This window comes from Camelus dromedarius, chromosome 23 (genome assembly GCF_036321535.1).
Source record: "Camelus dromedarius isolate mCamDro1 chromosome 23, mCamDro1.pat, whole genome shotgun sequence".
Lineage (NCBI taxonomy): Eukaryota > Metazoa > Chordata > Mammalia > Artiodactyla > Camelidae > Camelus > Camelus dromedarius.
In genome coordinates this window covers 23,666,122-23,694,102 of record NC_087458.1, presented here as the reverse complement: position 1 = coordinate 23,694,102, position 27,981 = coordinate 23,666,122, and the positions used below count along the sequence as shown (strand labels likewise).

General features: G+C 49.3%; 2 protein-coding genes and 1 long non-coding RNA gene across 13 annotated transcripts in view; 1 reads left to right on the top strand and 2 right to left on the bottom strand.

The window, feature by feature from the left end:
* Nucleotides 1-2,877: 2,877 nt before the first annotated feature.
* CLEC20A (C-type lectin domain containing 20A) lies at nucleotides 2,878-18,121 on the top strand. Of its 2 annotated transcripts, XM_064478021.1 has the most exons (9): nucleotides 2,878-3,046; nucleotides 4,287-4,334; nucleotides 5,537-5,902; nucleotides 7,494-7,559; nucleotides 9,128-9,496; nucleotides 10,638-10,730; nucleotides 15,122-15,241; nucleotides 16,017-16,102; nucleotides 17,921-18,121. In XM_064478021.1, the coding sequence occupies exons 1-9, from the start codon at nucleotides 3,007-3,009 to the stop codon at nucleotides 17,999-18,001; spliced, it is 1,269 nt and encodes a 422-aa protein (XP_064334091.1). In that variant the 5' UTR covers nucleotides 2,878-3,006; the 3' UTR covers nucleotides 18,002-18,121. The 2 variants fall into 2 exon arrangements, with proteins under 2 accessions (XP_064334091.1, XP_064334092.1); XM_064478022.1 differs by lacking the exon at nucleotides 16,017-16,102.
* On the bottom strand, nucleotides 9,367-13,070 carry LOC135319006 (uncharacterized). Its single transcript, XR_010377562.1, has 4 exons — nucleotides 12,930-13,070; nucleotides 12,729-12,832; nucleotides 9,734-9,820; nucleotides 9,367-9,580 (listed from the first exon to the last, which is right to left on the bottom strand). It is a non-coding gene; the product is annotated as an uncharacterized LOC135319006 (long non-coding RNA).
* Nucleotides 18,122-18,721: 600 nt separating the features above from the next.
* RASAL2 (RAS protein activator like 2) overlaps nucleotides 18,722-27,981 on the bottom strand; it is a 302,791-nt gene continuing 293,531 nt past the window's right edge. For 6 of the 10 annotated variants that reach the window (XM_031435709.2, XM_031435707.2, XM_031435708.2 and 3 more), the window contains 2 exons: nucleotides 26,210-26,240; nucleotides 18,722-23,893 (listed from right to left, as the gene is read on the bottom strand). In XM_031435709.2, coding sequence (XP_031291569.1) covers nucleotides 23,751-23,893; nucleotides 26,210-26,240 — 174 coding nt within the window. In that variant the 3' untranslated portion in view covers nucleotides 18,722-23,750. The remainder of the gene's footprint in view (nucleotides 23,894-26,209; nucleotides 26,241-27,981) is intronic. The other 4 variants (XM_031435711.2, XM_031435712.2, XM_010992889.3 and 1 more) reach the window with 1 other exon arrangement.

Sequence of the window (27,981 nt, the reverse complement as noted above, 5' to 3'; positions counted from 1 at the left end):
AGATGCCATGTTTTCTGCACACTGGGATTTGCATAGTGTATCAAAACCGCTACAAAGATTCATTCATTTAATCCTCACAATTCCATTGTAACATGGCAACTATTACCCTCATTTTGCAGATAAGGAAAACCACCCCCCAGGGTTTCCTCTTGACTGTCTCCTTTACTCTCCCACCACACCACACCCCACCACTTCTGACACCGAACATGCGGGGGTTCCCCCCCTTAAGGAGCAATTCTCTGGGGCACCAGCTGGCTGTCCTACAATTTTCCTCAGCTCTGACACTATCTGCCTGGAGACAGGATCAGATCCCACAGGTTAAGGGTTCAGTCCTACAAGGTTCTCCACTCCCCCCACCCCGCCTCCAGACACCAGGCCCAAGTCCAGGTTGTTAGCTGTGCTTCTGACCAACCTGCTATAGATTAGAGGTGCCCACCACCCCGCCTCAGGTTCAATGAATTCGCTAAAATGGCTCAGAGAAACATTTGACTCACTAGGTGACTGATGTACTACAAAAGGAGATGTGTAACTCAGGAGCAGCCAGATGGAAGAGAGCCCCCGGGCGAGGCCAGAGGAAAGGGCACAGAGCTTCCTTGCCCTCTCCGGGCACCCCACTCTCCCCAAATCTCCATGCGTTCACCAACCCAGAAGCTCCCTGAATCCCATATTTTGGGGATTTTTATGGTGGTTTCATGATGCAGGCATGAGCAATCATTAACTCTGAAGGATGAGGGGGATGGGACTGAAAATTCTAAGCTTCTCATCATGGCTTAGTCTTTTTGGAGGCCAACCCCCAACCAGGAGCTCACCAGAGCCACCATTAGGGAAAAAAAAAAGACTCTCCTGTTGCTCAGGAAATCACAATGATTTTAGGAGCTCTGAGCCAGGAACCGGGGGCAGAGACCAATATATATTTTTTCTATTATCTCACAGAAATCAAGGCTTAGAGAAAACCACTCAGCTGTGCTTGGCCAGGGCATTGCGGCCACAATGCACATCTCTAACTAAGATCCCGCACGGTCGGTCGTTAGCAGCTCACTTTGCAGAAGAACCCCTGGCTGCTCTCAGGGGTGCTGAGAGCATGTCCGAGGAACAGAGCAAGTGTGGGAGACGTAGCTTCCACTCTGGGGGTGCAGACCTAGCTGGTCTGGGGGAAAACATATACAGAGACTGTGGGAGAGCTAAAGCTGTAGACCCGCACCTCTGGGTGGAACGTGTCTGGGTGGAAATGCATTCCTACTTCGGGGACAGGAGTTTCCATAAACTCCTTTGCTTCCTGCAGCTCATGCAAACCAAGTGTTTGCTCCTGGGTCACCCGGGAAGGCTGCTGCTGCCTCCTCTCTGTTCCTTTTACCCAGTGGGGTTTTCTCACACAACAGAGAGGGTGAGACGGGCATCCTGGGAGCAGGGTTGACCTCGCTCCCCTATCACTGCCCCTCCACGTCCAGGGGAGGGCTCCTCGTTCACGCATGTACTCAAGAGCTCCATGTACGAGGCAGGGTCCTAAGTAGGAGTGGGACTCCAAAGGGAAGAATAATGGTAAATCTCCCTAAAACAAACCACAGCGCTCTCTCTTCACGGAGGGGTGAGTGCTTCGTGACCCTGCGTGGTCCCAGCTTGCAGGGAGCTCACAGACCAGAGGGACAGAAGAGGACGCGTGAGGAATTCCCACCCAGAGGGCAGCCATCTGGCGAGGCTGCGCCTGACCCCACACACTCACTCTCCTGCCCACGGTTCTCTCCGCTCCCAGAGGGAAGCGCAGGGCGCCTAGCAGGGGGCTTAAATCAACAGAGGTGAGGACCCTGGGGGAATGGCCAGTGGGGAGGGTCCTGGCGGAGGTGGGGTTTCGGGGGCCAGGACTGTCAGGCTCGCCTCTGTCCCCGGAGAGTGGCCCTGAGCACACACAGGTTCTGCCACCGGGAAGAAGTCATCTGAGGCCATCCCCGCACAAGAGGTTATTGTGCAGGACATTGTTGTCGAAGCCTGAACAATTTTTTCCTCTTTCCCTTTGCCCTTCCAGTCAGAAGGGCTGTTTGCCCTTCCCTCCAGGAAGGGTGTGAAGGGGTGGAGAGCAACAGAAAAGAGTCTTCCAGGCTTTGACTTCCAAAAGCTTAACTCTTAGAGGAATAGAGAGAGCTCTGGGCATAAACAGGATGTTGGGAGGGAGGGAGGGAGGAAGAGACAGACAGAGAAAGAGAGAGAGAGAGAGAGAGAGAGAGAGCTGCTCTTGGTTCCTCCCCCAGAAAAAGTGCCTGGGTGCCTGGTCTGTGGAGACCAGATTAGGGAGCCGGAGCCTAGACCAGCATGGGGGAGTTCTGGCCTCACTCAGGCAGGACCAGTTGGGGGCGCATCACCTCCCACCTCGTGCTCTGCGGTGACCTGAGCTGGCATTGCTGCCCTGCTACAATTCTACCCTGTCGTCTTGAGCAAGCTCTTTCCCTTTTTGGAGCCACAACTTTCTCCTCCATAAAATGGGGATCATGATGGCCTCTGCCTGGCGATGTGGCCGTTGAGAGGGCGGGCAGGGAGGAGAGGGCAGGAGATCCTGGCCCACACATGCCAGCTCCTTGTCCCTCCTCTGTCCTCCCTCTCCTCTCCTTCCACGGTCTCAGTCTCTTGCTCCTCCGACCCTTGAGGACCCCAGGGGTCTCACCTAGCCTGCCCCCTCCCATTTGACTCCCTGCTCCCCCCACTACCTCCAGCCAGCCTGGCCTGGGTTCGCCCTTCCCGTCTCTGCTCATTAATTACCCATCCCTGTCACTTGCCTTCCTGTAACTTGCAGGAGCACAGGGATCTTTCCTGCTTTATTCAGGCTGCAGCCCCCGCACCTCACACAGCAGCTGGCATGCAGTAGGCACTGCATAGGTATTTGTTTAGTAAAATCTGTCAATCTGGGCAGGAAGGAGGAGGAGAGTGGAGATCAAGTAAGAAATAACCAGCAGGCCAGTCACAGCCTCTGCCGGGAGAGGGGAGACTTTCTACCAGCTGCCTTGTCCTGTCGCAGCCATGTGGGTCCCGGGGCTGGGGCTGTCCCTCTGTGTGACAGGTAAGGCCCCACTGGGACCCACAGGAGGGCACCAGGTTCAACGACTGTCCAGGGTGCTGGCCTCAGGGGAGGGTGCCTCTCCCTGCGGCGCCCAGATTTTGAGGTTGAAGGGGAGACAAGGTGGAAAGAAGTGACTGTCTTTGCATGACAGAAGCCTCCTCGCCTCCCTCCTGTCCAGAGCCACCTGCCCGGGGGCCGGAACCTGGGGTTGCTGTCCTGCTTAGAACCTCACTCATTCATTTCTTCATTATGCATCGATCAACACAGAGCTAAAGTGCTAGTAGGTGCCACTCAGCAGGGGTCCCTGACTTCACGGAGCCTAGCTGCAGTGGGGCTTAGAGACACTCGGCAAGAAGACGGTAAACAAGATCCTCACAGGTGACAAAAGCACTGTGGGAGATAATCAGGGTGGTGACAAGGGACAGTCACAGGGAGAAGCACGTGGGGGATTCTTTAGGTCAAGTGGGTGGGAAGGTTTCTCTGAGGAAGGGAGATGTGGGCTGAGCCTACGGGGTAAATGAAGGAACCTCAAAGAATAAAGTTGGTACAGAGCTGAGCCTAATGGATGAGTCGTGGGGGCGAGGGGATGGGGAATTCGGGGGTCTGGCGAGGCCTTCTATGACAGCAGGCCTGTGGACTGTGGGATGGAGCTGGCCCTGTAACCCGCGGGAGCGACAAGGTGAACATCTCAAAAAGGCCCTTCTGGCCACTGAGTGGGGAGCATATTGTGACAGAAGCAGAGGAGACCGTTGGGGCCAGTGCTGTCAGTCCCAGGGAGGGGATGGGGAGCATCCAGGGTACACGCTGGCTGTAGCACTGATGGGACTTGCTGAGACTGGGAAACCGGGAGGCACCCACCGTGGCTCCTGGGCGGGGACTGGAGGTGCTGGGGTGAGGGGTCCCCTGTGATGAGCCGGGAGGACTCGGACCGGCCGGTCGGCAGGGTGAGCCGGTGAGCCCGTGAGCTCGTGCGAAACGGACAGGCAGACACACACTCCGAGCTTGGGGTGGAGGCTGGACTCCCAGAGTTGTCGGCTCACGGTGTTTAAAGCCAGAAGATCAGCTGGGGCAGTAGGGTTTTTCCAGCTGTGGGTGGGGACCCATGTGATCCGAAAGTCAATCTAGTGGGCTACAGCCAGTGATTTTTAAACAATTAAACAGAAGAGGATTAAAAAAAAATTCAAAGTGAGTCACACATCATAAGAAAGTGATTTTTTTCTGTTCTCTTCCTCCCGCCCAGGGATCCTCCAGCTGCTCTCAGCGACAGGCAGCATCTTCTTGGCCTCTGGTGGGTGTCAGGAGTGGCGTTCTTTTCCGCAGGTGCCCTGTCAGTCCTTTCCCGTGTCTTCCCCTGCTATTCACATCCTTGCCCTCTGTGTGCCTGGTTCTTCTTTTTTCTTGCTTTTTTATTTTCCTCTCCAAGGGCGTCTGGTTTGAGGCTGGTTCCTTAAGGCCTAGGCCCCCCTCCCCCACCCCAAGATCCTGGCAGCACATCCGTCCTTCATCCCTCTCTCCCCCTCTGCCCACAGGCCCTGGGTGAAGCAGAGTAGTCCTCACCAGCCCTCATGTAATGGGCCCTCCACCACCAGGGGATGGAGTCAGGAAGGAAAGAAGCACACACTGAGATCTTGGGGTTCGGGGTGAAGTTTAATGTGTTCATTCATTGTTCTCTCATTCATTCGTTTTCATTACATCCAGCCCCTCTGACATGCTGGGCATGGGAAATAGATGGATGAATAAGGCTGGTTCTTTGTCCCAAGTTGCCTGGACCTGGTGATGAAGACAGACAAGCCAGAAGGTCCTTTTCTTTTCCCCGGGGGCTTTAAAAAAGAATTCTGATGCTGGTCCCAGCAAGAGACTCAGATCCTTGTTGTTGGGTGGCCTGGGCACCGGTGTATTTGAAAAGCTCCCCAGGCGGTTCTAATGTGCAGCCCTAGTTACGAGCCATGACACCTCCTACACCAGGGCAGAACCACGCTCTGAGGGCTGTGCCCTGGGAGCCCCGCCTGTGGTCCCTGGGCCCTGGCTTTCTCTCTCCCCACTGGGTGGCCTTGGCTAAGTCACTTAACTTTCAGTGACTTGGTCTTTTAATTTGCAAAACAAGCGTAGTAGTGTTTATCCTGGGGAGTCGTTGGACAGGATTCAATAAGCTAGTGGCACAGGGTGAGCGCTCAGTACACAGGTTCTATCATTATTAAGCACTAACTAAGGCGCGCTGCCTCTTACAGGAAGCCCACCCGGGATGGGGCAGAGGGAAGGGGGGATAAATGGGAAGAGTCGGGGATTGAGGGAACAGGTGGGGATGGCCAGCCTTTCAGGCCAAGAAAGCGGCTTGTGCAAAGGCCCAGAGCTGTGCGCACGTGGAGGGCCGGCGGTGCGGTGCGGTGTGGCAGAGGAGAGGCTGGGGAGGCTGCCGGTGCTGTGGCTGAGCGCCTGGGATTCGGGGGGAGCACGGGGGCAGCCATGTGGTGACCACCTCTCCCTCCCCAGCCCTGCAGCTGACCAGTGACGGCAAGACCTTCTGGAGGGTGGAGGAGGAGATGAGCTGGTACGAGGCCCTGGACTACTGCCGGTGGCACCACACAGACCTGGCCGACCTGCAGAGCACGAGCGGCTGGAGCAGCCTCGCGGCCCTCTACGCCCTCATTAGCAGCACCGCGGCCTGGGTTGGGCTCTTCTTTGACGGGCACGTGGGTGGCCTGAGATGGTCCAGCGGCTCCACCTTCAGCGACCCAGAGTGGGGCTCCCTGCCGATCTTCGAGGACGGCCTCTGTGCCACTCTGTACTCGATAACCGATGTCCCCAGCCTGGGGGCCGCCTCGTGCACAGCTCCGAAGCCCTTCATCTGCTACTACGGTGCGTCCGCTCCTGCTCTGGGCCTGGTCCTCCTCCCAGTGGTGCTTCTCAAGAGCAGATGAGAAAGAGAGAGGGAGAGAGAGGAAGCATAGGTCTGGCTCAAGTCTTTCAGAGAATAACTGACTATTATCTTAACCCTTTTTGCTATATTCCTCTCTGCTGCCTTGTTTCTATCTATCTCCTCTGTCCCTCATTCCCAGGACCCTCAGAGAAATGGGTGTAAATCAGGGTAGACAAAAAGTAAAATCTGGAATGTTCCATCACATCTCCCGCTTCTGCTGATTAAGGATCTGGGGAAAGAGAAAAAAGAAAAGGACGGGAAAAAGGAAGGTCAGGATGGGGATCCATCTGAATCTACGCAGAAACCAGAGTCCGAGGTCTCTCTCCCCATAAAGCGCAGTGCGGCTTTGCGTCACGGGGTGAGGGGCGAACACTCACTCTCTGGGAGAACCCCTGCTTCGGGGAGGAAGGTGGGTGGGACCCTGCGCCTTCAGGCATCTCTGCAGAAAATCTATTTACTCAGTGCGCATAGTGCTGGCTGTGGGGGAACAGCACTTGATCCTTGCCCCTGTCTGGCCCCACCTCTGCCCAAGCAGTCCACGCCACTGAGCCTTGTCTTAAAGGTGCTGAGGTCACTTAGGGGATGGTAATAGACAGTACTTTCCCAGTAAAAAGTGCCAATTTATGCTTTTCTCTCAGTCAGCCAAGGCCCAGCCCAAATCTATACCACCCCACCCCCTCAACTAGGGATTTGGAGGACCAAGCTGTTGTGTCCACAGTTCTCTGCCACACTGTCTGTCACGGGGCCTTGCAATGTAGCCCAGGGTAGCTGAGGTTTGATCTTGGCATTCCCAGGCCAGTAGCGAGATTCCCATGGGCGGTGCGTGGGTGTGTGGGGGTGGGGATCCCCCTGAAGGAAGGGCTTTGTGTGCAGGGCTTTCTCTGGCGCCCCCTGGAGTCTTTGGACCCTGCCCAGACCTGTCCTCGCTGCATCCACTCCTCCTCATCTCTGCAAGTCCGCACACCAGCATGGCTCTCCTCGGAGTCTGCCTGGCCCCCTCCGGTCTCTTTTCTACGGGGGAACTCTTAGAATGTAAATCCCACCACTCTGCTTAAACACGTTCAGTCAGTTCTTAGCACTTAACATCACATCCTTTTCGGAGCCAACCAGGCCCTGCTTGAGCTCTCTGGCCTGGTCTCCTGTGTCCCCAGCCACAATGACTGCTTTCTGCTCCTCAAACCCCGGGGCTGCGTTTCACCCTAGCTCTGCCAGGGCTATTCCTTCCTACCTCTCAGCAAGCCTGGCTCCTTCTCACATTCTCTTCAAGAGCAAAGACCTTGCTTGTCTTATTCCTGCTCTTTCCCCAGGGCCTAGAATAGCGTCTGCCACACAACAGGTGCATACACTCTTTCTCTCTCTCTCTATGTATATGTTTATGGACTATATATGTAGGTGGAAACAAAGAAGCCTGTGTACCCTGGAGCCAGGCTTCTCCAGGCTTCTCCAGGCTTCAACTTGGCAGTTCCTGGTGACTGCAGACGACCCCGGGCAGCCCCTCTCCCGCCCCATAACACGTGGCCTGTTTCACAGATCCCACCGTCGAGTCCCGCACCTTCCTGGGGCCGGCTCTCAGCCTGACCACCTTTCCGAAACCAGGTACACACCCAGGGCTTTGCCTTCCCAGGTCTGTCTGGACCAGCTGGCTCCCTGCACCCCTGGCTGGCTGTGGGGTCCCCTGGTTTTGCTGCCCCCAGCCTGCCACCCAAGCAGAGACTCAATGCCTTCGTTATTCAGCTGGGACCCCCCGGGGGGGGCTCCACCCGGGCTGCAGCCCAGTCTTCTGATGCCCCCATTTTAGCAGCTTCAGGGGGAGGCGTGGGTAATGCATCTTCACAGGCCAGCCCCATCCGTCCGGTGAGGGGGATATTACTGCCTTCGTATGTTTAGAAAGAGTTTCTTCGTGTCTGGTGTAGAGAAATTTCAAAGGAAATGTACTGCCCAATCTGTAAAGTCGGTTCTCTGCCTGTAGGAAAACGCGGAGTTGTGAAGACAGCGCAGGCTCCCAAGGCGGGAGGACTTGCGTTTGAGTCTCATCCTGACGCTTAATAAGGCATGAGCTCGGGCAAGTCATCACGCCCCACCCTGCCCCGCCCCCGTCTCCCTTTTCTCCTCTGTAAAATGAGGTTAATCACACCCGCATCTCAGGATTAGAGCGAGGATTTTAAAAGATGATGTGTGCTACATGCAAAGCTCAGGGCTGGCGAGGACTAGGTGCTTTAAAAAGCGGCAGCTTTAAAGGATCAGTTTAGATAGGAAAATTAAGGAAATAGCAGGCAAATCTTGATGGGGCTTATGTGAGCAGACATGTGCCAGAGAGTCTGGGAGGCCCGATTTGAATCTGTGATTTCCAATTCTGCAAACAGAGGTGTTTCCTTTAACAGGAATCAGTCCCTCGGGTGGTGCCAAAGCACATCCTTTCCAAACTCCCCTTGTTCAGAATCACAGCTGCTTATGTGCTGCAGATGAGACAGGCTGTGGAGGCTGGGGTCTGGGTCTGCCTGGCTCCACTGGAGATCAGGGCCACAGAAGGTGAGCCTGGTCTGCCTTTCGTCTGGTAAGTGTGCCCTTCACCAGGCTCTCCTCTTCTCCCTGGCTGTCCCAATGCTGGGAGTATCACACACTTCCTCTATTCTGCCTCAGCCTTGGAGCCTCCTGAGAGCCGGTGCGCCAGGCACAGACCCTGGATATCACAAATGAGGCTGATTCTAAACCAGATTGTCCTATCTCCCTCATTACCTCCCCGCAAAGTTTAAGTCTACCATTTAATTGAGTGTTTGCGATTTGCATACACTGTGGAAAACCATTATATACACGGTTTCATTTACTCCTTCAACATTAAATAAATTTAGGTACCACTGTTATCCCCATTGTACAGATGGAGAAACTGAGACTTAGACTGGACTTGTAAGGCTACACAGCCAAGAGGACAGTTCTTAACCCCTGCTTTTCCTAATTAATATTCTTCCCCCTAGCTGCTGCTGGGATAGCTCATTCGTTCTCCCAGTCTGGTATTTAGTTTGCCTATAAAATTGATCAGACCTAATAGCTGAGGACCAGGGATGAGGGCCAGGGTCAAACCAGAGCTCCGTCCTGGGGGCGATGAGGACTAAGCAGGTGGAGATTCTGGACCTCAGACCTGCGGTCTCTGTGTTCTCTGCCCGCAGCTGAGGTCCGCATTGGTGGGCTGATCTTCAAGCGATTTGACCAAGAAAGGGACTGGCTGTCGGCCTTGAGGTTCTGCCGCACACACTACACAGACCTGGCCGACCTGCAGACGGTGACTGACGAGATGGGCAAGGAGGCCTTGAAATCCATCACGACTAAGGTTGAGGCCTGGATCGGCCTCTACATTGACAAGGCCTCCGGGTCTCTGAGATGGTCCAGCGACTTGGGACCCAACAGCATCCCCGCCTGGCTGCAGGTGCCCCAGTTCGGGGCAGGACTGTGTGCAGGGCTCCGCAGCTACTGGAGTTTTTCCCCCAGAGTTTCTGCGGTGATCTGCTCCTCCCTGAAACCCTTCATCTGCTTTGACGGTGCGTGATGGTCGCCCCTGCTGGCCCTCGGCCAACCAGGGCTAGGCCGGGGTGGGACGTGGTTCTTCTTGACAGCAGGACACACTGGGGAGAGACGTAAGGAAGTACTTCTAGACCCCGAGGGCAATGGAGTTCTGGAGCAGGCTTTATTGTAATTCTGGGGGGATCTTTAACGAATAGGACAGACCCACATCCAGCCACAGGGCTTTAGCAGTTATTACAATGGCAATTACTTACTGGGCAACGAGGAGGTTGCAAGTGTGGGCTTTGGAGTCAGACTTCATTACTTGATAGAAACAAGGTGGGCAGCATCCTCGTCCTCAGCTGGAAAATATATTCAGCAAAATGGTACTGATGGCCCACTTGATAGGATGGCTTTGAAGAATGGGTGAGAATGAACATAAAGGACCTAACAGAGACCCCAGCACAGAGTAAGCACCCAACAGATACCACCTACTGTGTCTGTGGTTGTCACTGCACACACGTGGGACCCAGAGGCCTGCCTGGTTATTCTGGGTAATACGTGTAACGTGTTCCCCAGCACCAGGCTCCATCCTGCCTGTCCCTCCCTTCTCTCTTTTCTTCTCTTTCCTCCCTTCCTTCTTTCTTTCCGTCTGGTTTGTATCAGCTTTATTGAGATGTAATTCACATATCTTAAAATCCACTCCTTTGAAATGCCCAGTATAGTGGGATTGACTACACACCCAGGTGGTCCAGCCATCACTATCTAAAGATGTAGGGCACCTTTATCACCCCCAGTAAGAAGCTCCTCGCCCTTAGCAGTCATTCCCCATTCTCGCCCACCCTCAGCCCTGGCAACCACTAATCTACTTTCTGTCTCTGTGGATTCGCCTTTTCTTGGCTGTTTCTTTTTGTGCTTTGGGTTTGATGAGAATCATGATCCTTATGTGTAAAATAGGAACGCTGGTTCCTCCCGTGAAGAGCAGTTGTGAGGAATGAAGACTGTGAAAGGACCTATCCTGTGACAGGCGCCCTCCCGAGTTTGGCTCCTGTGAGGGGAGGCTGGTCCCTCAGTGCCTGGAGGGACTTCTCACAGGCCCCTTAGCTGTGGCAGGCCTGGGGGCTGTGTGTCCCAGCCTCGTCAGCCCTCCCCTCACTCACTTTTGGGGTTTTCTTGCAGACCCCGCCATCGGACACCGGGAGTCAGCTGAGCTCCCTCAGCTCTTCTACACGCCCTTTGCAGAAGCGGCCGCGGGGACGGCATCCAGGCCAAGTACACTGTATTCTGCTCTATATGGGTGCTCTGAGCCTGTTCTTGGCTGCATCCTGGGGTCTCCAGGGCCTGGGAAGTGGAGAGGGTGGATCCTCCCCAAAGGGCCAGGGAGGGGCCAGAAAAGAGGTGGTGACCAAGGGCCACTTATGGAGAGAGATTTCCCTGGGAACCTCTCCCTGCAACTCTGCTGGGCCAGCTGGGGTTTGGAGGCGAACTCAGTAACCATCAACCTCCCGCCTTGAACTGGGCCACTGAACTTGCAGATCTGAGGTTCAGTATCCAGAGGGTGAAGGGCACAGAGGTGCCTGTCAAACCCCTTCTGACCTGGGGCATTTCTGGAAGGAGAAATGAGGAATGAGCAGTTGGGACTACGTGTGGGGACATGGCAGGGAATGACAGTGACAGTGTCCCTGTGGCATGTTTAAATTCCTCAAACGTTTTCACAGCTATTACTTCATTTTGCTTCCCAAGAGTTCTGAAGCTAACTAGGATGACTGAGGGCAAAATCACAGTTCTTCTGGCTTTTTAGATTCCTACAACAGACAAAGGTATCATTGCCTTTTCTGAGGACACAGAGAAGTTAGGGGACTTGCTCATAGTCTCAAGAGCTTTGTTAATTCCAGGGACACAAGGAAAGGCAGGTACTGTGAGCACACAAAGGAGGAGATTGTCCCAGCTCTTGTAATGATCTGAGGATTTCCTGGCGGAGGTGACTTTGAACAATGAGCAGGAGTCAGCTTGCAAAGGGGAGTGGGGGTGGAGTGGGGACTGCAGGTAGGAGTTGCAGGTGGGTCTGGGGCTCTTAGCGCTGAGTGAGGAGGCCCAGATCCTGCAGGAGTGGGGGCCCTGAGCTATTAAGCAGCGTTGGGGCAGGTGTCTGTGGTCAGATTTGGTTGAGAAGGTGGGTGAGCACCTGTCTTCTGCTTCCCATCAAGGTCTCACCTGGCTTGCTGGAGGCCCAGGCCGTACCTAACGGGCTCAGGAGGCCCTCTCCGCTCAGGCCTGTCTGCTATGGGTGTGCAGGGCCGGGCCTGGGAGAACCGCCCGGCAGCTTCCAGGACCCGGGAGCCGCGGCCGGACGCCGGGTGCCTCCCGCCGCTGGGCGCCCGGCGGTCCCGGGAGCCCCGCACTCCTCCCCTCGGCGCTCGACACACAGAGTGCTCGGCCCGGGTCCCCGGGACAGCAGCCCCCACGGAAGCTCTCTGTGTGCCGTAGGGCCCCGCGCCAGCCCCGCGGGCGCCTCGCACGGCCAGGCTTCGGCGGCGGGGCTCCCGCAGCGAGTCAGCACGGAGCCCGCCGAGCTCGACCCTGGCACCGGCGTCCCCCGCGCTTCTGCCTCCGCGGGCCCCGCGGCGCCCCAGCACCACGGGACGGCGGCCCCGAGCCCTCTGGCCAACCCCGCGTCCTCGGGGGTCAGCGCGGCCCCCAGGGGAGGGCCCTGGACCCCGCCGGTCACCGCCCAGGGCGCATCCTTCCGCCCCGCGGCCCGGGCCTCCCCGGGGACCCCCGCCCCGAGTCCAGCGCCCCTGGGGAGCCCCTCGGTCCCCCGGGAAGTGACTAGCATCCCTCTGGCCCCAACTTCGAGCCCTGCTCCAGGCCCCGCGCCCCCGGAGGACCCCGTTCCCAGGCGCGGGCCCGAGACGCCGCGGGAGGCCGCAGGGAGACCCTCGCTCGGCTTCCCCCGCGGAGCCTCAGCTCCCCCCGGGGGGACCCCGTCCAGCTGGGCCCGCGGCCCCGAGCCTCCGCGGACCGAAGAAAGCACCTCGGAGCCTCCCGGCTCAGGGAGCTCAGCTGCGCCCCACGAGTGGGCAACCCCGAGCCAGGCCTCGCGCCCGAAGGCAGCTGGGAGCCGGCCAGGGCCCGAGACAGGTGCCCGCACCCCGCCCGCCGCCGCGCGCCTGCGTTTGGAGACCCCGCCCGGGCGGGCCCAGCGCCGGGCCCTCTTTTGGCTGGAGAGGTCTGAGGGTCAAGGATTGAAACGTTGGCTCTTCTACTTACTGTGTGGCCTTAGGCAAATTTCCTAAGCGCTTGGAAGTTCATTTTTCTCATCTTTAAAGTGAAGAAAACGCCAATGTTATGAGGTATCTTTCAGTGCCTGGCACCTGGCAGACATTCATAAATGGTAGTTATTACTATTCTAATCTGAATTCAGTAGTGAGATGTTTAGAGATTCACTCAGTCTTCCATCTTTGTCCTTACCTTGTTCAATAGACTGGGCTGGCTTCATTTTCATTTTATTCATTATTAATGACCATGAATGATCACAAGGATTAATTATTGAGATTGTATTGTCTTACAGGGCAGGGGCTGTTTTACGTCTCTGTACCTTTCCCAGGACTAAAATAGTGTTTTGCACATTTGCAGATGATTTAATTCAACAATCATTTCCTGAGTAGCTGTTTTGAACAAGGCAGTGGATACCAAGATGAGCAGAACCCACTTCCTGTTTTTAAAAGAGCTTAGTACAATCAGGATGGTCTGATAAATGCTACCCCAGAAGTGTGAACCAAGAGCCTTGGCAGGAAAGTGACTCCTTCATTCTGCCTGGAAAGGTGGTGGTAGTTGGATGAAAGGTAACGGAGGATTTCGTCAGGCAGCAAAGACTAGAAGGTTCTTCCTGGCAGAGGGGACAGCATAGACAGAGATAGGCAGATGTGAAAATGTGCGGGATAGGAAAGACAAGCTGTCTGATGTGACTGGAGTGTAGGTCACCTATCTGGGAAAGAAGTGGCAAGGGAGGAGAGGAAAGAGGTGGACTGAGGCCAAATTCTGAAGGACTGGATCCTGCAGTCGGTGCAGCTCTCAGAGGCTTCTAGTAAGTGAAATGCTCAGATCTGTCGTTAATGCAAGCAAGGTGGTTATAATGTCATGGGACAATGCCCGTGTCAGGATGCTAAAGGAAAAATGATGATTCAATGTTACACATGTGACAGTCACAACAACACTGAAAGGAAGCGTCAACCTATGCTTAGCCAAAAAGATGGGAAGGAAATTTGTGACAATGTTAATGGTTATATTTCGGTAACTAGAATATCAGTGTTTCTCTGCTGCCTTTTTGTATTTCTGGACTGTACAAATTTATTCATTTGACTAAAGAAATTTACAATGCTTTGGGTGGGGAGAGAAGGGGACACTTGGAGAGGAGACACAGGAAGTGCACGTGTGGCAAAGAGGCTTGCATAGTCTGGATGAGTGGAACCAAAGCCAGATCTGGAGCACTGGAGAGAGGAAGGACTTGAGAGAACAGATTTTACATCATTTGCAAGTGACATTAACTGAAGAAATATATATAAACACATTTTTAAAAATGCTCAGCTCTGTTCATTGAATCATACAAATGCAAATAAAAGCAAGATGCATTTAAAATTTTTATTTTTTTACTTACCAGTTTGGCAAAGATTTGGGGTGATAATGCCGGTAAGAATGAGAAAATCAGTGCTCTCAGACACTGAATAGCACGGTCAACTGGTGCTACCATCCTGGCAATGCGTGTCAGTTCTGAAATGTGCATACTCTTTCACACTGAAGTTCTGCCCTTGGAAATTTATTAAGGAAATAATAGTATAGGGTGCACACACACATATATACATATCCTCCACGCACAAGTTGTTTATTGCAGCATTGTTTATTACAGTGAAAGACTGGAGGCAATCTAATGTCCATTGAAAGCAGATTGATACGGTACATTCAATGAAATACAGCCTTTAAAGGGAATAGGGTAGATCTTTATGCATTCAAATTAAAAAATTCAAGTATGTGAAGGATATTCTCTAGCAAACTCTTAATAGTGGCTGTCCCTGGCTGGGTCAGGGATGGGCGTACTTTTGGCTTAAATATTTTACAATATACCACGAAAAAATATGGTTATTTCCTTATTTGAAAAAAAAAAAGACATCTGCAAGGCACTGACAGGACTTTGGTGACTGAACATGAGAGCAAGGGAGAGGGAGTAGGGGAGCAGCTGGGGCTGTGAGGGGTCTGGCTGGAGAGCCCCAGGAGATGGGCGACCACATGGGGGGTGAGGAGGTTGCTGGGGGAGACTGAGCTTGGTTATGGAATGTGTACTTTGAGGTGCTATCCCTTGATGGAGGTGTGTGTGTGGGGGGTCCCTGGGTGCCATGGTGGGGGCTTTGTGTAGCTGGCAGACAACCTAAGGGCACTGGGCCTCTTGGGGTAGGAAAACATTCAGTCCTGATAGCCGGGACTTTGTGAGAGATGATGGTACAGCTGGGTGTATGCACCTCTGGCCGGGACTGAGCTTCCCACACTGGAAGCTCCCGCAGGTCGGTGGCTGCCCAGGCCTGTCTGCTGGCTCAGAGGCAGTCCGCAATCTCAGACCGCTGTGCTCCTGGCTGTATTTGCAGTAACTCTTTTATTTCCCCCTCCTGTAGCTGTGACCAGTGAAAGCAGTGACACCGATGGGAGAGAGACAGCTACTGCCACTCAGGCCCAGCACTGGAGCTCATCTGATCACCCAGATTCTAAAGAAAAAACGCCAGCGCCACAACCAGGTAACTGCTTCTGGTTACCAAGTTCCCACTCTGCACAGCCAAGCAGTTAAGTCTGGACAGCCAGTCCTCAGCACAGGGCACTCAAGCCCTTTTTATGAAAGTCAGCGTGGAATGTTGGGAAGGGAACAAGGATGCGGACTCTAGAGGTAGCTCTCCGACTCCTGGGAAAGCTCAGGGAGCAGATTTTCTCACTTCAGAATCTCCGATCTCATCTGCAAACGGAATATAGTGAAAACTACTCTGCCTACATCACAGGGTTGTCTCAAGTACACCAGGAGATAATTCTGCAAAGCTACTTTATAAACTATAAAATGCTATACAAATACAAAGTTCCCCTGATTCCAGTGCTCATGGCCAAAGGCTGAGCTTGTTCACAGGCTTAGAGAACTTAGGTGTTTTCTGGGATAGAGCTGGCCTTTATAAATGTGGGCCCAGGGAGAGGTGACTATTTCTAGCATGGTGTGGAACCTCTACTCAACAGACTTATTAAAAGGAAGGCGGAAAATACAGAAGAAACAGAACTGCCCGAGGGTGGCCCAGAAGCGGGAGGAGAGCCAGCCGGTACTCCATGCATGAGACTCTTCTGTCTGCCATTAGCTGGTTGGGGCTGAGCATTTTTCTGGCCAGCAATTTCTTTCTTCTTTTTGAAATCCTAAATCACCATGTGATGATCGCACTGTGGTGTCCAATGGGCTCTCCTGACTGCTAAGAGATTGAAGTTTTCCAGTGACAGTGGGGTAATTTCCCCTGAATCAGGTAGCACTTTGTTTTTCAGGGCAACTCTTTGGCATCCTGAAAGCAGATTTTATCATCCCAATTCTGATGGACCCAGAAGACATGAAAGATCAATTTTTGAGTGAGGTGAGACTTCTGCCCACTTCTAATTTTGATCAGTCAAATGACTTGGTAATGCAGAGCATTACTGTCAAAGCCAATTTATGAGGATGAAAAGCTTTGGAAAATTAGCTCATCTGTTCCCACTGCCATCATTCTGGCCCATGGTGACAGGCTGGTTCATGTGCTCAGATCTTTTCTGACTCTTTCCAACATTTTTCCTGAGCTCTTAAAAAAAAAAATCAATACAGCATAGTCAGAAGGACCTAAATTTGGGTCTTGGCTTCGCACTTATTAGCTATGTGACCTTGAGCAAGTCACTTAATCTTTCTGAGCCTCAGTTTCCTCATGAATCAGGAACAATATGGTTGGTATTATGATTAAATGAAATATTCCATAAAAAGTGCTTAGCAAATTATCTGGCACATAGTGACTCCTCAATAAATATTAGCTATTATTATTATCAAATTACTGTTCTGAATATACATTTGTTCCAGGCTCTCCCCCCTTTCTGTTCTTTTAAAGTATTATGAGATAGGAGATTGTGAAGAGGAAGCATTGTTCCTAAATATTGTGACAAAAACCTCAAGCTGATTTTCGAATATGTCCTAAAGACACATTTTTCATTGATATAAGATAATAATCATACGATGTCAGAGCCAGAGAGTTCTTCATGGGCCATCTAGCCAAAATCATGATTTTACAGACAAGGAAACGGGTTGGCATTGATCTGGTAGCTTACTGCAACTTACTTATAGGCCAAAGAAATAGCACCCAGGCAATTCATTCTAAAATCTCACAAACTGAAGTTCCTAGGAAGAAAGGTGGTGTGGGGGTGCACATGCCAGTGCACACGCGTGCCTGCCAGGTAGTGGGGAGGGGACTGGAGAGCTTTTGGTGCATTTTGCTATTGAAGGAAGAACAGGGGAAAATGATGCAATTTGGCATCTGATAAATTTTTTAGTAAACATTCCAGTAATAAGACTGCAGTGCTGAGTTACAGTATTAAGTCTACAAAAGTCAAGAACTTTTTTTTTTGGCAGAGGAGTGGGTACCAAACCAGAAACCATTTACCCTTTGTTTTAAATTAAAGCCAATAATGGGAAAGTTGGGGGCAAGACGGGGAATTCCGTCTTCTGGTCACCTTTGTTGGGATATGTCTACCATATATTAATGGAGAGAATTTGTACCTCACGGATTTAAAGAATGGAACTGGCCGAGACAAGGTGTGTGTGTGGGAAGGTAGAGTATATATTATTAGTTTCAGGAGCACTTAAAATTCCAAATAGAAGGCAAAAATAAACAAACAAACAAACAACCCACCTATTATAGTCAACTTATCCAGTTTCGTGGATGGGGACAGAGGAAACTTTACAACAGACACAGTGCTCAGAATGAGACACGGATGAGCGGCTGAAGGCAGAATCCCCTGAGAAAGTGGCAGCCTGGGCCCATGCCTTAGAGAGGTTCCATTTAACTGTTCAGTGGTGGACCGAAAGGGGCAGCCCTACTCTTATTTTTTCGAGATCCCAAGTGATTCTGATGAGCAGACAGGAATGATGACCCTGATTAAGTCATTTGTTTTCGTCTCCTTGGTCATTAAACAATTTTTTTTTTCTTTTTGGGCTGGACGTGTGGTGGGACCAGGGCGGCCTAGCAAGCTGCTCTCCGTACTTTCCTACTGGTGAGGGTGCTAATGACAGAAGGCAGGCAGCTGGAGGGAGCCTAGAAAAATAAAGGGTGTGGCAGGACATGAAGAGTGTACAGGTGGACAGTTTAGGGCTAAGATGACTAGGAGGTCACAAACTAGCATCAACATTTTTTCTTTCTTTTTTGATGTTTCAGATCCAAGAAGCCTTGAAGCTTACACTGGGTCATGAGCAATTCAGATTGAAATGGGTCGGCTTTGAAGTGAACAAAAAATAGCACGAGTCTGCTGATCTGGGGTGCCCTCACACAGGACAGTATGTTCGTGCTAGCTCTTTGACCTACGTCTCAGTAGTTTTCACCTGCAATTTGGGAAACTGTAAGACAGTTTTTAATATTAAAGTATACCTTCAGAATAATGTTCCTGCGTAACATTTTGTTTCTGGTTTTCCTCCAAGTGTCCTAATCACCCAGATACATGCTACAAGTCAGACAGCCAATAGGTCAAATACAGTAGCAACTTTAGTCTGAAATGTTTAAAGTTAAAGTTTATTTGTATTCTTTGTAGGAATATCAATAAAAGACCTCAAACGTATCTATATCTGTACATGTACAAGAACCGTCAAAAATTATTCACAGAACAAAAATAAATCTTCTTTTAGAACAAACCCAGGTAATGAAATGCAGATATGGATCTCACATATGGAACAATCTAAGTGCTACTAGCACAAAAATATGGCTTTAAAAATAAAATAAAATCTTGGGTTTTGTTTTTCTAAGGTGTATTTCTCTTTCTTGAAATAAAAAATAAATTATTTAGAGCTATCATTGTAAAATAGTCATGTGTATTATTAACATACTCTTATTAAGGCCCTGGAGATGAAAAACAAAATCAAATTTAGAAGGTAAGTTCCTCACAGGTGGGACTCAGGTTAATGTGCTGCTGTCTGCTTGAGTTAATTTCAGTGTAACTAGGAAATGTCTAAGCACCAGTCACAATTTAACCTTCACTATTTATTTCAAATTTTCTGCAGAATAGTGGTCATTGAGTCAATTAGTATTTAACCTTTCGGTGAACTGGGAATTGAAATTTTTCCCTTGGGAGTTTAAAAATGACACAAGTACGATATTTATTTTTAAATATTTGTACCCTCACACAGATAATCAAGGCCCCTAACACACAGCTTCTGTGGAAATCTCTCTACAACAGATAAACTGGTTTAAGTCCTGAACTAAAACATTTCCTAGGGGAAGACAAGGGCACTGAAAGATGAGAAAGGAGCAGGAATTTAAAATGCATGCTGAACGATGGGCAAAAATGACCACTTTGCTTTCCTTGGTTGGCTCACCACCAAGCCTTGCTGGGCTGGTTACTCAAACACCTGAGGGCTAACTGATCAGGAATCAAAGCTACTTCCTTCTGGATCCTCTCAGATCAGAGATATTCAACTTTCTCTCTATGATTCCCCAAGGTACCAATAATGATATCAAGGGTTCTGGAGACAATGTCAAACCAAATCAATTTCAAGTTTAACTTATATGTACGTGTAACACATACAGTACATTTTAAAGAGGAAGGAACCACATCTAACAAAAGAAAGCATAAAAATCTAAAAAACTCAAGGAAATTTGGGAATCACTGCTCTATAAAACGGACTCACATTCTGAAAAAGAAAGTCCTAGGAATTTTGTGTTTTGTCGGGGTGTGCAACAGGATCGGTTTCCTGGAGCCTCTGGGCCGTGGAGAAGGCTGCTGTGTGTCAGCCGCCTTCTGGATCATGTAGCTTTCTTAGGTTCTTTCACTCCTCATAAGATATTTATTCTCTCATGCAAATTTCATCACTTTTGTCCTTCCTAAACTCAAGCACAGTCATAACTGGGTCATGACAGGAGAATGCTTCTAGAACTAATAACAGTCACTCAAATACCAAAAGAGATTCTATTTAAAATTCAACACACCAACATATCTTGCTTTTCAAAAAACTAGTAAAAGAGGTCATTTCGATTGACATATTGATGAAAAAAGAGTCTTGAAGCTCTTGGCCCGAAATTCTTGGCCCTCTGGTAGGGGGTAGGAAAGAAGCTATTTACTGTGGAAGTGAGCAGGAGATTTCACTACTAGACTTGAGAAAGGGAAAGGGATGCAGAGAAGGAAGCCCCCTTTGTCTCCCACTGTCTGTGGGAGAAGGTGCCCCCCAGTGGTGGCGCCGACAACACAGGGAAGGTGTGGCCTGGGCTGAGCTGGGCCCAGGAACAAGTCTAGTCTGGTGTCCACTCCATCAGGGTCACACGGGCCTTAGGTAATCCCAAAGAGGCTTCCTTCCCCAAGTTCAGTCCCACAACCAGCCTTCTCAGAAACTCCAAACTGGAGACAACTAAAACTAAATCCAGGTGGAAGGTGGAACTAATTGTAATCAAACTCACTTGATGGAAATGGTCTCGCTCTGGGGCTTCCGAAAAGGAATGGCTCTCAACCCAGTGCGCCTCGGAGGGTCGGCAGAACTACAGATACATAAACAAAGACCTGAAAAACTTTACTCAAGTTAATTCTCAAGGGCATACAGCAGTTGTAGACACAAAATTCTACTCTTTCTTTCACTGTCCAGTGAAAGGCAGAAGCAGACCAGAGAAAGCTAATTCTGACCAACTCAATACCAAGTGAAAAAGGCCCAAAGTTCCAGCAGCACTGTCACCTCACTCTGCAACATTTCCCTGACCAACAGACTGCCCTGACTTCAGCAGGACCTCGGGGATAGTGCCTGGAACACAGCAAGTGCTCAAGGGTTTGTCACTGTCACCCAGTTAGAATCTCCCCCCGTCACAGCTTGCACTGCAGAGACTCAGGGACTATGATGACCTGATGGAAATGTCACTCCTTTTGGCAGCTTCGGCTCAGGAAGCTTATTGCTCCAGTGATAATGACAGTGAAATAGCAAGCTCTTTTCCTAAATCCTACCAGCATTGTTCTTGTTCACGGCCACGTCTGGTTGCCAGCCAGACAAGCACTTTGCAAGCCCTTCACCTGAACTCCAAATTCCATTCAGCCCTGGTCTGTGCCGCACCCGTCTGTGCTGTGATGTGCTGGGTGTCAGGAGTGCAGGACGTGGCTGTCTTCTCTCACTCCTTTTTTGTCAACTATGCACCTCCTCCCAGCAAAACAGGGCTAGGTACTTACTAGGGCTGAAGAAAAGCCAATTAAGCAATACCGCCATAAAAATTATCATCTGTTGCTGCCTTCTTCCATACTTAAAAAAAGTATCTTTCAGGATAAGATCTCTACAGATTGCAGCATTCTTTAAAGAAATCCTCAGAAGAGTATTTGGATAGGAATAAGCTCAAAGGATAATCTAAAATTTAACATCTGGCAACTACACTGAACTTGTAGCTTACTTCTAACTTTATTTACTCTCTTTATTCAAGACGACCTGGTAATAGAGGGCTGCACAATCTATCCAAACGTTTTGGGCATTTAATCTTCCAACAGAGGCAGCCCTCTAAGGTGCTCCCATGATGCTGGCAAGATATGCCTGTGTCCATCATAAACATATTTGATTTTTGGTGTCTCCCCAACCCTCCAATATAGTCTCTCAGCCCTCTGACATCCATAGCCACCACCTGAGAGCTTCCAAACTTCAACGCAAGACGTCACCCATGTTACATACTTAAGGCCACTGAAACTGACCATTCTTTTACCAGGTTTCTGAAGGCTTTTACAAAGAATGAATTAAACATGGCTAGAGCTGAGAACAGCTGCAAACAAGAACAGATCTATGTTTACATACCCTCTTCTGCAACAAAGGGCACTCCTTCCTTCAGAATTGGTAATGTTTTTTTCCTACTAAAATAAGTGATTTTGGCCACCGTGCACCCTCAGCTTGGAGGGAAGAGATAAGAATCTGTAAAATAATCATCCAGGGTCAAGAAGCTCCCCAAGTGCCAAAACACGTGGGCATGGAGCCTGCAGATCAGACAGCCACCAGGACAGCCCCTGTTTTAGATCTCTGGCTGGCAGAGGCGGGGGTGTTACAAAGGGAAATGTTTTCACAGGTTGTGGGGTGGGGACCACGGTGAGGCTGCTGAGACGCAAGGTCCAACACAAAGATCCTCCTGGTGCTGAAGAGGTCGGGATGCCAGCCTGGGGTGTGGGGACAAGGGACGCTTGGTTCTCTGTTGGGGCTTCACCCAAAAGGGGACATAATAAAAGTTCCTTGTCCTCTTATAAATATTCTGTTATGTGGAAACACTAGCTCCATGCATATGGCTTTCTCAGGTCTTTTTTTTTTTTGTTTAACCCTCCTCTCCCCTTTTCCTTTTTAAAAAAATTCCTTTAAGTTTATAATTTAAAATAAACATCCTTAACTTATTGGAGAAATGTTGTTTCTCAATATGAACAATTGCTTAGATCTTGCTTAAAGAGTTTCAAATCCCTTTTAACATTATATCTGACAGCAGAGAAGGCAGGAACTTTTCCTATTTGTGCAGTCGTATGTACATCTGTATGGATATATATATGTATATATACTTGTATATGTAATGTCTGCTTAACTTGTAACATTCCATACTTCTAGAAATCAAGGTTGCATTCAAGATGACATTTCACACCTCTGGGAAAAAGGAAGCAAATTAGTTTCCATGAAGGTTTCTGTCCAACAATAAAGCCAAGGATGACAACTAGTGAAACTGGGTTATTATTGCCAAATCTGCAAAGAGCATGGGAATAAAAACTGGAATGTGCTGACCTTGCACTTCTAGTATTTTATTTTTTTATTAAGAGTAATCATGACTTTCAAGAGAGCAATGCTTCAGATGTGGATTTCTTTTCCAAATTTTACTGAGATTAGAGGAAGGAGCAATTTAAAAGTTAAAGACTGAGAAAAAAATTACCCTGCCCAGAGATTTGCTAGTACACTGGATAAAATCTTTATCCCAAACAAAAATGATGACTTACAAATAGAAAAAAAAAAATCAGTAGGAAATATTCAGAGATTTTGGCTATGGTATGGTTAGCCCTTTTCTGTATGGAAGAAAGGGTGTATATTTCAGATGGCTTATGGACAGCATATTTGAATAACCTCTCCAGGGGAGAGTAAACCCTGTTGGTGATGGCTGCTCCCACATGGGGAAGGAAAGGGCAGTGGGTGTGTGAAGATGAAGATGGTATACAGAGACACAAATATTTATAGTGTTGTAAACTCTAAAGAGGAAAAAGAACACCCTTTATTACAATTGGGGTTAAAAAAAAGCCCCCTATCTAAAATGGAAAACTCCCATCTGCTACAGACAGAAGGAAATGAACACGAACAGGAATTCCATTAGAAATGACTCCTCAAGTTCAGTTTTGATGCAACAGCTCTTATCTGTGTCCTCTGGAACAGTGTATCCCCAAATCAGATTAGCTGTCCACCCAGAACTAGTCTTGGTTGATCAATGGGATAAACTATTTTGTTTGGATCTTGGTATTCGCACCTTTTCCTAAAGGACAAGGGAACCAGAGTGGGGTTTTTAAACTGGCAGATGAATCCCTGAAAAATTCATTCCAGCCATGTCCTACTGTGGTCTGCGTGCTCGATCTGACAGACTCGTGGTCTCTACCTACTGAGCGCCGGGCTCGTCTCTCACTCACACGCGCTTCCTACTCTGCCTCCTCTAAGAACTGCAGTGCTTTCAATGAGAGGACAACAATCATAAAAATAGCAATAGTTAAAAAGGTAATCTACATTATTAACTTCCTTTGGGTATATTACAGTGGTCTTTTCTGTACATGGCCCAGAACTAAGTATTCCCTATGTACACAGAGACACGGGGGGAAAGCGTCGACCTTGGAAGTCTCAGCCTTATGCCCTGAAAGACAAGGTTCCTTTCTCCATTCGAGAGCTTCTCGCCACCCTGCTGTTCTGAAGTAGCAACGTTCTGTAAACCTGGCGGGGCTGGGGAGAGGGCTGGGGGGAGGAGAGCGGGGACACTTCCTTCTGCCTCCTCCCGCAGTCTGTCTATTCACAAAGCCCGTCAGCAGCTGCTGTTTTTGAATTCACCATTCTCCGTGATGGAAAGCTTGGTGGGGTTGGTGGGGGAGATGCCATTGCGGACCTGCATGCTGTACCGCTCCTTCACTTGCGTCAGCGCGCTCATCAGTCTGGTGTTGGCCGAATCCAGCGACACGATCCGTTTTTCCTACAACACACCAATCATGGCTTTATTCTGGCTCCAGGCAGGCAACCACACCGTAACACTCTAGTGAGTGACTGTTCTAATGCTTTCTATCCAACAGCAGTACACGTGATGCTTCCCAGACAAATGGAACGTCTCTGCCTCTTTCTGCACCCTAGTCAGGCCAGCTTCCCGTGAGCTCAATGGGTCTGTGTTTATTTTCTCTCTTTTTTCCTTTCGGCATAGAAGTATTTGTTATTAATCATCCCTCGGGACCCTATGACATGGCGTAAAAATGACACCGTGTGTTACTTAAGGCTATGAAACAGAGGTGTCAAGCTGCCTTACTGTATTAAATACTTTGGGTCAAAACCAAAACATGGGAATTAGGTGGTAAAGAAAGAAGCACCAGAGGTTTCATTTCACAGAGGAGAAGTGCATGTGATCTATGGGTTCTTAGCCCCCAAAGAGGGCACATGGGTCACACTGGGGAAGAAGTCACATTGTGCTCAGAACTGAAACAATACATGGTGGCAGCTTATAGTCACCAACAAAGTGAGGATGCAACAGCAAGAGGGGAGAAGCAGCCAGAAGCTCAGACTGAGGAGTTATCTGAATGTGGGGAGGGAGATGTGGCCGAGGGGGGATGCCAAAAACAGAACACATGGAAACAAACAGAGAACACAAGCTCCTTGACTCATTCCAGCTCAGAGGTACTCCAGGGAAGCTACCCAGTGAAGAGACTGCTTTCATTTTACTTTTGAGTCTTGGGGGGGGGAGGGGGGAAGCCTTAGAACTAATATTTTGGAACCATACTCATGAATATACAAAAAAAAAAAAAAAACTCCACAAAAAAAAGGGTGAAAAAAAGGGCAATCTAAGAGTAAAGCAGGTTCATCCAAATTAAAAAAGTAAAAAATCATCCCATCAAAATATTATCAGTCTCGCAAAGATTAGGAGAGAAACCCTAGTCTTAGCTTTAGCAGCTAGGGAAATCATTCTAGAACCTTTCCAACATGAAGGCGTCATTTTTCAGAATCAAGTTAATGCTGAGAAGGACCCTCTTTACCTAGGTCTATGAAATTAAAAAGAAAGCAGCATACGAGGAACAACCCCCAAAACCAAAGGAGTTTTCCTGCCCTGGGAAAGCACGTTGGGGACAGTCGCGCTGAGGCTCGGAGGGGACAGACAGGGCTGAGGCTGGGACGCTGTCCCCCGCTATGAAAGCAGAGGCTCTCCAGCGCCCGGAGCAGCGCTGCTTTGCCCCGAGATGTGCTGCCCAAGGATGCAGAGGAGAGATCACTGCCCTGGGGGGAAATTTAGGTAAAAGCACACACACCACCAGCATCAAGTAATGCTTCTCTTTAATCTCCTGCTTTGGGGGTGGGATGGGTATCCACCGGGTAGCAGTGCTGGTGGTCACAGTTTCAAAAGTGGGGGAAAAAAACCAGCTCACACTTATTATTATCATTAAAAAAAGTTCTTCCTTTCCCTGATGGAGAACTCGGGAGGTAAGACATAAAAAAATCAGCATTATTAACTAACCACTAATCTAGTATAAGATGCTTTTTACTTTGGGAAGGTAACTCATTTTAAGGATAGGTAAAACAGAAAGAAAGAAAGAACTACAAGGCTTTTAAAAGATAATAATTTAAAAAATCACAGCCAGTGGAGTTTACTGGGATAATGAGTATCGATCTTTTAAAAACCGGTAAGTAAGGGCTGGCCAGTGGTTACCAAGAAACAGGGGTAGGAACCAGATATGATCGTTCGTCCTATGGGTAGAAATAATCTCTAAACAGAAAGACTGGTAATATCTTGAAATGGTTAAAAAATATTTCAGCATTAGGATACATTATAATGCCCCAGCTCTAAGGAATGCAGGATTTTCCAGGGTTGATCCCCAAAAAATTAGGCTTCCATGAAAAAATACTTGATTCTTAAAGGGTCAAAAAGGAGACTAAAAATGATCGCATTTATTTATTTCCTGCAAGAGTAAAAGCTGAAGCCGAGCAATCCTCATTCTAAACAGCTGAAAATTTTCAAGTGGAGAAACTCCCTTTTTTACTCCCCCTACTACCAACTTCTTGAAGTAAAATAAAAAGTGAAAAAGAGGGGAAAAAAAAAAAATCAAACAGGGACTTTTGAAAGTCAAGTTCAGCTGGCAAAAGATGCCCTGACATTTAGACTCTGCCTGGATTGAAAGGCAAAGTAATCTAGTTCACGGGTGACAGGAAGGGCTTCGAGTGCAGGGAGCGCAGGAGCTGGAATGTGTAGGAGGCCAGTGCACTGGGCCAGGGCTGGGAACTGCTCAGCTAGAGAACGGACCGGGTTACTTGCCTGTTTGAATAATCTCATCTCCATTTATGACCTGTAATTTAACACAGCGGAGATATCACTTGCAACAGTAACTAGGCAGCTGCTTGCTTCTCCTAGGAAGAAGCCCTTCTCTGTTCTCCATCTGAGTCCCATGGAGAGACCCTGGGGGTGAAAGGTGGCACAGCCCCTGGCCTGACGTTTAAGAAACGGTCCCTTAGTACCACCACCAGGATCCCCAGGGCCGTGCTATAGGGTCCAGGACAGGGGCACCAGTGGAGCACTCATCCTTTTCCAGCTCCAGTGAGAAAGCGGCTGACCCGGGTGGGGCCTTGGAGCACGAACTGGCTCTAGGAGATGGAGAGACTGAATTCAGGGACAAGGCTTGTCTGCAGGGGCACAGGGCTGCTGAGAGACATGAAAACAGGTTCACTGAGCCTGGCCTTCAGTGTTCTGGGAAATGTTGGGCTCGACTCTAGTATAAGGAAAGCAACTGTATTCGTTTCAGAAATATTTTTTACTGTCAGCAGCACTACGGCAGATTTCAGGGACATAGCAGTCTGGGTTACCTCACTGGGAAGCTTTCGCCCCCAAACATGTCCTCAGTCTATTAAGTGACGCCAGAAGGGCTGCTCTGCTCCATCAAACACTTGAGACGTGAGATTTATCCTTACAAAGGAAAGGATCTGATGTAAAAAGTCATTCATTACAAAGGATGCCAAAGGATGCTCATAGTCTTTTGCTAAAATACGATTTCAGTATATTGACAACAGCTGGAACTGGGAAACCTTCCTTTCAGGGAGATTATAATTTTTTAAAAAACTATGCTCAGTGATTTAAAACTGTTTATAACTTGTGATTTACACAGTTGAGGAGATTCTCCAAGTATTCTTTAGGGATCCATGGTGAGCTTCCCGTAGAAAATTTATTATACAGGCACACCTGGGAAATATGGCAGGTTCGGTTCCAGACCATCTCAATAGAGTGAATATTGCAATAAAATGGGTCACAATTTTTTTGGTTTCCCAGTGCATATAAAAGTCATAGTTACAGTATACCACAGTCTGTGTGCAATAGCATTATGTCAAAAAAAGAAAAAAACCCAACAGTGTACGTACCTTAATTAAAAAATACTTCATTGCTTAAAAATGCTACAATCTGACAGCGCAAGGGTATCACAAACCTTCAGTTTGTAAAAAAAACACATGATCTGTTAAGCGCAATAAAATGAGGTATGCCTGTACAGTAAGGCTTGTGTTCGAATAGGTAATTGATGGTATTTGGCCAACCTTGGTGTGATGTGACCCAACAGCTGAGAGGAGTCCTTGTTGCGCAGTCAGTAGGAGCAGCTGGAAAGTGCCTATCTACGGAAGGTGCCTCTGGTTCCACCAAAACAGTCCACAGAATCAAACCATTTGAAAACCACTGCCTTGAAGTATGGACCCAAACTATTATCTAGTTTAGCCAGACCACTCGTCTGACACTGACTGATGCTCTGAGGACAATATTTCTCCCATTCCTGAATGGTGACACCCTCCTGTTAACTGAGAAAAGGTCCTTACTTTCCAGCGCTTTTGAGCCCTGATCACTCTAATTCCCTTCCTTGCTTTCACCATCTATGCCTATGACTCCTGCTTCATCATCCAGTCATCTTACCCTAGATGTCAAAATTGGGGGGGGGGGGTGGATAGAAACCTTCAGAAGCTAACGATGAGGCTGTCCGGACAGGCAGCCGAGAAAGGGGAAGTAGCGTGTGCAGAGCCGCGACTACGATGCCCACGAGCCCGCTCCGCCTC

What these genes read in the sequence shown, in the direction of transcription:
- CLEC20A (XM_064478021.1), top strand. Translation starts at nt 3,007, where the DNA reads ATGTGGGTCCCGGGGCTGGGGCTGTCCCTCTGTGTGACAG. An exon ending in GCCCTTCATCTGCTACTACG is followed by an intron (nt 5,903 to 7,493) that starts GTGCGTCCGCTC and finishes CCTGTTTCACAG; the next exon opens with ATCCCACCGTCGAGTCCCGC. An exon ending in AACGCCAGCGCCACAACCAG is followed by an intron (nt 15,242 to 16,016) that starts GTAACTGCTTCT and finishes TTTGTTTTTCAG; the next exon opens with GGCAACTCTTTGGCATCCTG.